The 9,774-nt window shown below is 35.6% G+C and overlaps 1 protein-coding gene across 2 annotated transcripts; it reads right to left on the bottom strand.

The window, feature by feature from the left end:
• Positions 1-1,644: 1,644 nt before the first annotated feature.
• Positions 1,645-8,323, bottom strand: LOC117572160 (dnaJ homolog subfamily C member 5 homolog). 2 transcript variants are annotated; one of them, XM_034254809.2, is made up of 7 exons: positions 8,134-8,323; positions 5,710-5,848; positions 5,488-5,640; positions 5,290-5,421; positions 3,683-3,745; positions 2,835-3,042; positions 1,645-1,815 (listed from the first exon to the last, which is right to left on the bottom strand). In XM_034254809.2, the coding sequence occupies exons 1-7, from the start codon at positions 8,166-8,168 to the stop codon at positions 1,793-1,795; spliced, it is 753 nt and encodes a 250-aa protein (XP_034110700.1). In that variant the 5' UTR covers positions 8,169-8,323; the 3' UTR covers positions 1,645-1,792. The 2 variants fall into 2 exon arrangements, with proteins under 2 accessions (XP_034110700.1, XP_034110701.1); XM_034254810.2 differs by lacking the exon at positions 3,683-3,745.
• Between the last annotated feature and the right edge of the window lie 1,451 nt (positions 8,324-9,774).

The following is a 9,774-nucleotide window of genomic DNA, read 5'->3' as shown; positions in this document are numbered from 1 at the left end:
CAAATTTAAATTTGAAAACAATTGTTAATTTTAAATGTAAATTTTGGAATTATTTTGTTTTTTATTCTTTTTGTTTTTTCGCTTGGACTCGTTAGAACAATAAATACACACGCAAAACTTTAAAATGTAATTATCATTAATCGAATTTTATATAAGTAGTATATAAGTATGTATGTATAGTGGTTGTGTATTGTATTTGTATTGCATGTACTATGTGTATATACTACACACATAATTGATATCAATGATATAATAACATGCACGATATTATTAAATTGGTTTGGGACTAATTGCGTTAATTTACAAAACACATATATATGCATGGGTGAAGAATATTTCATTGTTATCGAATAAAATACTTGTATGCTAAACAGAAGTCTAAAATCCAATACAATTTAAAATAATACACATTATTTTCTTTCTTTTCTTTGATAGGTTAAAGTCTGCAATACTTTGTGGACAATATTGTACTTGCAATTTTGAATAACATTTAAATGGGGGTTAACTACTTTCGAGTGGCCTGGATTTAATACATTTACTTCTTTTTTTTTGTATAGATTTTCTCATTTTACAAGAGAATTCTAATTTCCATTTCAATTGGGTGCAATTCTAGGTTCATTTTTGTTTAACTTGACTTATGTATTTACATTTTGCAGTTAATATAAATGGGCCTCCTTCGATGCAGTGACCCATTCTTTAACAAGAGCAACAGTTTATTGAATTTTCTTTACATACATATTTTTTTTTTTAACAATTTAGTTGTAAACCTATTTTGAAATTTAAAGAGATGATACAAAAAATAATGGTCACAGGTTTCGTACGCCACACGAAAGAGCGATCAGTTTTTAACAATAAACAATTACAATCTTCTTTTTAATAATGATTTTTTTTTAGCTAAGATGCAGCTTGCATTCACAGAAACAGACACACACACACTCTCGCAAATGCAAAATAAATTATTGAAATTTCTATATAAAAGATATAAGAAGCAGTTTTAACAGGTTACAATCCGATGCAATCAATTAAATCAATTTGAATCAAATGGAATCGAATCAAGGTCAGCAAATAGTCCAAAGTGTTTATTTTATATATAAATTTCTTTACGTTTGTTTTTAAATATAGTGTGTATATATATAGAAGTATTTAATTAAGTTAACTTTTTTGCTCGATCTTACTAAGGTTGACATACATAGTATATGTGTTATAATTGTAAGTACGCGTATATATATATATATAATTTTTGTTTGGTTGATACGGTATATATGTGGAAATAACACTTTGGGTTAGTTGTATCTATGTATGTAAGTATCAAATATCGTAATTGATTAGATAATATGCATTTGCAGATTAAATACCTACAGCACATGAATATTATGAATATCGATTACATATGATGAACTTCATGTGTGTGTTTGTGTGTGTGTGTATGTGATGTGTGAAACATTCTCAATTCAGTTTAGTTTCGCGCTTCGTCTAGGATTATGGAAATAATTGAGTTTGTATCGGATCGATTAAAACTTTGCCAGCGAGCTGCCGCTTTACAATTAAGATCATCATATATTTTTTCTTTTTTAAATTAGAATTAAGTTCTAAAGCTTACAATAAATATATATATTAGGTATGTGTGTGTTTATATATATCTTGTTTTTGTTTGTTGTTGTTGTTTCCATGCTGTCTAACATACCCAAATTGTTAACAAAAAGTTGCAATTTAAATAGTTTAAAAAATGTGTGTGGCTGTTCAAAACGCTCTCATGATTTGGGTGTTTGTGTCTCTCGCTTGAAGCATGAACCTAATATTTTTGCTTAACCATATCTAGATTGAAGGAAGAGAGAAGGGGGAAGAGAAAGAGAGAGAAAAAGTATAGTGAAAAATTAAAATATAATGTTAAATTTAAGTTTCAAAATCAAAACAGTTCTAATTGGCAGTGCGATGATCGAATGATGAAAAGCGAAACAAAGCAGAAAAAATAACAAACTAAATAATCAGATAGATAATTGATAGTTGATTGTGTTAAGATGTATTTACAATATACTGCAATTCCATTCACATCTTCAAGAAGGAGGCGAGTGCCCAATAAATCGATTGATTTACATAGTTACATTTAGTGTTTTCATAGGCAGTGTTATAGACAGTGCCCCATTCTTAATTCATAATAATTGCCGACAAATGGACAAAATGGATCTGATCTGGACGTTCTGGATGTTATTGTTTAGAGTGCGTTACAGAAAGTCACGAGACAGAATCAGAGTCAGAGAAATCAATGGGAAGCATATGATGTATGTATATTATAATCATCATATTATTTATGTATAGTATATTATCTATTTTCGTCGGGAGTTTTGCTGTGAAAATATGAGTGTCTAAAAATATACGTTTAGGTCCTATAACTGTGCTACATATGCTAGGACTGCATATAAGAGAGCTTATCGCTAGAAAGGTGTTACGATTTTGCATAATGCTTCATATTAATTATGTTTTATGTTTCTCCCTGACAACTGTATGTGTGTGTGTGTTGGGAGCACAAAAAGTTAATATATATATATTGTTTGTTCTATATATATATAGATATACTATATAGACAGGTTTGTTTCTTTTGTCAGTATCAAACTAATCTGTAATACATTCAAAAGTGTGATTTTACAATAATTTCTTTTTCGTTTTGATTTAAGTTAAATGTTTTCTCTCTGCACAGTTAAACAACAAGTTCGATGGTCATAGACGCTTTTGTTATTGTTTGTTTCGCATAACCTCATCATCATCATAGATCTCGTCATTGTTTTTGTTGCTGTTGTTGTTGATGGGGAGGGGAACCAACTCAACAGTTTATATACCTGGTGTGTATGTGGTCTGTTCTGTTGTGTTCAGCGACGTGTTCTCATTGGCAGCCACCGGAGCTCCCGTGAATGGATTGACGCCAACAGCAGCACCTCCTGGTGGGGGCATAGCAAACACGGGTTGTCCACCGGGCTGCTCTCGTGGCTGAGTGGTCACAGGTGCGCCTCCAGCACCTAGATTCACATCGTCCAGATCAACGTCCTCCTGCGTATAGAAAAATACAGAATGTAAGTAAGGAATTAACAAGAATTCAACTCGTTATTGAAGTCGGTGAATCGCAGTGTCGGCAGAGTGGTTTTTCTTGTTGTTCCTCAGCATTTTGTTTAGTCAACGAGTTTTCTAGCAGCGTGTGAAAGCCGTTTACAAAGCAAGTGGATAATAATTTACAATGCTCGCTCTGTTGCTAAAGCGTAAACTTAAGAAACATTGCGAAATTAAAATATAAACACAATAGTAGTACAATTAACACAACAAATGCTACGTAATATAAATGCGAATTCATTTACCCATTTACCAGTCCCATCACTATAAAAAACAGTTCACCAAATTATCGCATCATTCTTATATCAACAATATACACATTAATTTTAGATCTTGTTTTCTTGACTTCTTGCAATTTCACACTAAAATGTCACTCAAGTTTCGCATAGCACGTCTAAATTTTGTTGTTGTTTTTAGTTAGCATGGCGATGTTTGCAGTTGCAGTGTGAAGTTAGTTAGTTAATTGATTAATACGGTTGCACTTTGGTGGATTTTGGGTGGATTTGGTTTGGTTTTGGTTTTGGTTTCCCTGAGATCATGCCGTGCTCGTGCCTGTGTCGATTCCTACTATTTCAATACTTACAAGACGTGGCTGCTGTCCCAGTTGCGGTGGCAGATCGCTGGCCTCTCGATTGCCATCGGCGCGCTGCACCACAGCAAACAACACACACACGCACATATCACATATAGATATATGTATATATATAATATAGTCGGATCGTTGCATATGTATATATGCGATATGCAATGTGTGTGTGGCGCGCAGACGCAATTTGTGTGTGAGGTAGTAGTAGGTGGATATGATGAGACACGATCGAAAAAGGTAGTTTTGAGAAAAAAATAAACAAAAATTGAAACGTAAATTTGTTGTCTTTTTTTTTTGTTGTTTTGCTCCTCCAGAATAAAGAAAAGAATTGGAATTCAAAAGAATAATAAAAGCACAATATCAAATCAAGCAAAAATCTCGTGTGTGTTTTTTGAAAGAAGAAATTGTGACGACGTAAAAAACAAGAAAAGCAATTTGTCTGTCATAATCGATATAACCAAAAGAGAAGGGCTCAAGATCGATCGAATTGCATTGATATACACAGAAATAAAATACATTATTTTATGTGCTGCACAAAATGATGAGTCCAGTAAGTAAATTATTATTCAAAGTCAATTGAAAGTTGAGTAAATATTTTGATATATGTGGTTAAAGTACAGAGACGTTGAAGCATTTGATGATTTTCGTGGTGTCCGCATTAAATACAAACAAACAAATAAATAAATAACTCAAAATAGAATAAGAGTAAGAGTAACTGAAGAATAAAACAATAAATGAATGTTGGAGTTGAGAAATGATGGAAACATCGGTGGGATTTTTTTTTTCTTTGGTGTTAGTTAGTTGTGTTTACCTTTGCCATTGTCAACAACTGATTTCGCTGATTTGAAGAAACCGAAAGAAAAACTCAAACTACATACTTACCCCGACAAAACTAAGAAAGTAATACGAGTGCAAAGAGATAGATAGAGCAAGTAATATAGTAGAGAAAGAGTGGCGAGGCAGTAGATTAATAACAGTAGCACAATTAAGTAGTTAAAGAGAAATCAAAATCAAACAATGAAAGCAACTTCAACTCAGGCTGTTGCGTCGACACAAAATTAGGAATACGTTAAACAAAACAAAAAGAAAAATAGATACTCAAGGAAAATAAGAAAGCATTTATTGATCGATCAATGTGCCGATTAAGCGATTTGCAAAAATGCCATTTTAAATTTAAGCATATGATTAGCTAATAAACTACTTTTGACTAAACAATTGCCTCACAAAAATCATCAAAATGAGTTTGAGTCCTGTGTGTGTGTGTGTTTGTGAGTGTTGCTTGCGTGTGTTTAGTTTGAAAAGGTATTTTCCCAGCTTTAGATAGTTAAGTTTATCAATGAAGTTAAGTATTATTGTATATACAGGTGAGGTGTCAGTGTGTGCGTGTGTGTGTGTGAGTGCTAGTGTGTGTGCGTGTGATGATAGCGTATTTATTGCCAGTTAAGTTCAAATTGAAATCGATTGGTTTTCTTGTTTTTTGTTGTTGTCTTTTGTTTTGCATTAAATTAAATCTGGAGGGTTAGTAGTAGTATGTGGTAGGTAGGTAGTAGTGGGTAGTAGGTAGGTAGGCAATCAATAAGTAGAGCAAATCAAACATCACTCACATTTAAATGTGAATACTGATCGTGCGACTCGTTCACCGGTGGCTTGAACTTGCCACAACAGAAGTTGCAACAGCAGCAGCAGCAGCAACAACAGCAGCAACCCGTCAGCACAGTGCAGCAAATAACCAAGGCCTATCAAAAAGAGATGTTCGATTAGAGAAACGTTATTTAATATGTTAAACTCCATCATTCACTCACCTTCACCGCTGGCGATGTGACCACAAAGTATGCATTCACATTCTCCTCACCGAACTGCTCGGCAATGTAGAGACCCAACGAACCATAATTGTCGTAGATATTGCGTTTGGTTTGATCGCTCAGTATCGAGTGTGCCCGATTGACCTCCTTGAACTGTTCTCAGAATTAAAATGGAAAAATTAAATAGGTCGAATAAGTTTTTAATATCATATTGTACGTCACCTTGTCGGCTGCATCAACATTGTCAGGATTTTTATCTGGATGGTACTTAAGTGCAAGTTTTCTATAAGTCTTCTTGATGTCATCAGCTGTGGCTGTTTTCGGAAGTCCCAAGATCTCATACAGCGAATCGCCCGATGTGCTGAAAAGGGAAATTAGCATGTGTTTAGATTTTAAAATTGTAACATGTTTCGCTTAATCGCATGTCAAAAGAATATGTATTAATTGCTTATTAATTATTGTGGGGGGAAAACCGCAGAGATTATCACACTGGCTTTTTATTGTTCGACCTTGTATTTATTGACAAAAAAAAGAGTATATAAGTTTTGTATAACATGATAAACTTATAATAGATAAGTTTTCTATTTTAGTTACTGTCTGTCCATTTGTTTAAACGAAGATATCTCATGAGCTTTAAGCCCTTTTTTTTATTAAATTTGGCATTTCCGTTGAATTAACTTTTTATTGCATTTTGATTATCTTATTCCGATTGCTTGCAAATCAATAAAGCAAAAATCGCATTACTAGCGCAATTTTAAAGTATCAGCCTTGAGTTTTATAACATAGTCACGAATTGTTCTAACACAAAAAGTGGACTGAGAATAGTTAGCAAACCCAGAAGTCAAGTTCATATATTATATATAGTCGTGCACTCTTGGCACATTTGCAAAAATCAAAACAGCAAATTTGCGGGGTGAGTTTTAGAGATTTAGTATGTCGTATATAAGGCATAATACGCCTACTATGTGATCCCTTTAATGAACAGCTGCTGGTGCTGATGATGTTGGTGTTGGTCTTGCGGTTTGTTGAACTATTATTTACTTGCTGTGCACGTAGCGAGAAATAACAGTGTGCGAGTTCGCCTGCTATTCCCATGTTGCGACTTGATGACGATGATGACTAAGCGCGTCCGCTGCGACGGGCAGCGCTATTGATGTTTTGTTTATAGTTTGGCATTTCACAGCAACAGTTAAAGGTAATGCAACACGCGATAGCAACACACACAAACACAGTCACATTAACAGGCTTGGTGTTGCCCCTGAGAGAGAAAGGTGACGGTGACATTGGACAACGTCAGAGCGTTGTTAGAAAGAAGGGCGCGGTTGGGTGACTGTGGGATGCGTACGCAGCAGCTGCTGGCGAACTACTTGGCATTGATGACGCACCCGCAAATGCAGCCAAGATGTCACATCCCTCCCTTCCCCTCCTTCTCTACTCGCGTACTGCAATTCTTTATGGATTTTTATTTCTTTTGCCTTTTTTAGCACACATATTTGCGAAAATTATGTTTGCTTTGAATGTGGTGCACAATCGTTTTGCCCAAAGTAGCTGAGCCGCTTATGCGTGTGTTACAACAGCAAATCTACGTGCTGATAAGAAAAAGCATGAGACATCGTCACGAGTGGGGAAAGGGAAGAGAGGAGTGGGGAGGACAGCACTTAATGCAAGAGAGCGCTTTGAAAGATCATTTGCACAGTTGGTGTCTGTTTTGTGTGTGCGGAGGAAAAGGAAGGAAGCACAGCACAAGGCAAGACACAAGGTCAAGGACATACACTAGTGGTCGCACTCATACACACACGCTGCAAATGAGGCAATGCAACCCACTGAGAGAATTGGGCCAAAGAAATGCCGCTCGAGCATTACTCATGCTCACTTCTAATATGCAGTACTTAATGTATTGTTTTTTTTTCATACATACACATGTACGCACTTATCATCATGTGTATGTGTGTGCGAGGGCGAATGGGGACACAAGCTGCCAAATATTTAGTGGCTAAAACCAGCTAAAACACTCCAATATAAAGTTGTTATAGATAACGTACTCAGCATATGTGTGTGAGAGAGAGCGCACTTGTTGTTATCACAAATCAACGGACGGTTTTTGCACCAGTGTGTGCTTGTGTAATTTGGATGAGCGTACTACAATACTACTACAGTATTCAATAAATTCCGACAGGTTCTCAGCAAAAACACGTCGTTCAACTCGATGTGAGAATATGAATTAACATGTTCAAATTAGCTGAATGCACACAAACATACACATATACGCATACATGTGCATGACCAATTGCGCTCGCTCTCACTCTCTGTTTCCTACAACTCTCTTTCGATTTTTTAGGCAATAGTGGCCCTTGTTTATCCTAATACAAATAATCCAAAGGAATTCAATAAACGGCAGCAGGCGATGCCTTGCCTTGCACGCTGTTGTTCAGCTGCTGTTTCCTTCTGCCGTCGTCGTCGCCGCCACCGTTTCTGCTGTTGTTGCGTGGAAAATCAATTGAACGTCGACAGCGCTGCCGCTATCGCTGCCCTCTGCCGCTGGCGTTGGCAACGCGCATCTGCCATCTGCACCGAATGTATCGGTGTGTATGTATGTGTGCGCAGAAAAAAAAGGAATTGAAGGCATTTGCAAATTTTGTAACTTACGACAGTTTTCTTTTATCCATGCCACCTCCGCTCATATTGCCGCTGTTATTTGCTGTTGCTATTGCCGCGTACCTCTTTGATACGATGGGACTACTTTTACTGGCGATTAATTATTAACACTAGCTTTTTTTGCACGCACTCACTCACACAGTCGGGAAACAACACATTTGTTATATTTAACAAATATGACAAACTTCTCTAAGCTAGCGATGGTGAACCGCCGATGACATTATCGATGCATCGATGTTTTTAAAATTAGTTTAATCATCGATATATTTATAACATACTGCGATGTTTTTTTGCCTCCAAGTGATAACGTTATTATAAATAAATTAAAATAGGTTTTATTCACTTTAATTTCATTTATTGCTGTGTGAAAGTAGTCCAGACATTTAAATATACTTTTCGATAAACATACAACTGCCGGCATAAATATCAAAATGTACCATAAATATCGAAACTATTTTCTAACTTTTCAAAATACTATTTTGATTCTCCTAATGTATTTGGCGCCTAAGACTAAAAACTGCTTAAGTTTTTTTTGCTGAATAATGTTTCTTAACTTTTTCAGTTTGCAATTAAACTATAAAAAACAATGGGCGTACTTACAATAATATTTAAATTGTTCTGACTGGTGAAAAGAGCCTGCTGACGCACGACAGTCATATAGTCATGCTATCGATATGTCGAAATTTAAAATGTTCCTCATCTTCTATTAAATCAATAAATTGCGCAGTGTTATATGTTTATGAAAAACATTTAAAAGTTTTAAACCATTATTCTGGATTTATCGACATGTAAACTTTCAAGGGTTGCCAAGTGTTAATAACGAAATAAATTTAACTGCCGATAGCAACAATTGTTATCGCTATAACTTTTATAGCGCAAGTGTGACCATTGTAGCCGCTAAGTCCAATTAGAATTATGCCGCCTCGAGTCAGTGTTGATTTGGCGGTTGAAATTGTCGGTTGTGTTGAAAAGTGTGTGTAAGTGAATTTATACTTTGTCTGTTCAAATTTCTTTGCAAATGGCAGTGGCACAAAACTCTTTCTCGGAAAGCATTTGCCACTGCTACACATTTGAATGTTAAAAACGAACAAAGTCAAATCAAAGTGAATCGCGCGTGAAGTGTTTCTGTAATTTACAATAATTATGTATTTAGCTTTTTTTGTTCACCTTTTGCATGCTCAACAAACATCTGCGACTGCGACTCGCAAAATGTTGGCGGCCCGTTATATTAGCAACAGGTGTCAGGCGGGCAAAGCAATGTGTTTCAATGTGTGTGTTGTTGTTGTTTCTCTTCAGTTTTGGGGCGCGATCGAACTGAATGTAAAGATTTCTGTCTATAAAACGATCATGATGATGGGCAATAGATGTTCATTAGTGTCTGATTGGGAGGGGGAGTGTGGTGATGGGAGATCTACATATGTATGTCAAAAAATGTGGGGCTAATAAATTATCGCACATTCATTCGCACGCTCTCGCACACTCGAATGTTTCTTTAATGCATAAAAATTGCAAATAAAAGAGCGCAACTGAAAAAGAATATCTAGTTTTCGACTGTACTGTTGAAAATGTTGTGCGTCTGTTTTTGAGTGCGTGCAATTTTTGTTAAAATATCGCCACAACATAGAACGTGAC

The sequence above is a fragment of the Drosophila albomicans genome, chromosome 3 (genome assembly GCF_009650485.2).
Source record: "Drosophila albomicans strain 15112-1751.03 chromosome 3, ASM965048v2, whole genome shotgun sequence".
Lineage (NCBI taxonomy): Eukaryota > Metazoa > Arthropoda > Insecta > Diptera > Drosophilidae > Drosophila > Drosophila albomicans.
This window is presented reverse-complemented; position numbering and strand designations above follow the sequence as displayed.

Bases quoted from the DNA above. Each gene is read 5' to 3' on its own strand.
- LOC117572160 (XM_034254809.2), bottom strand. From the start codon at position 8,168: ATGAGCGGAGGTGGCATGGATAAAAGAAAACTGTC. The intron at 5,849-8,133 runs GTAAGTTACAAA...TTCCCTTTTCAG, and splicing joins ATGGATAAAAGAAAACTGTC to CACATCGGGCGATTCGCTGT. The intron at 1,816-2,834 runs GTATATAAACTG...CCTTCAATCTAG, and splicing joins ACAGACCACATACACACCAG to ATATGGTTAAGCAAAAATAT.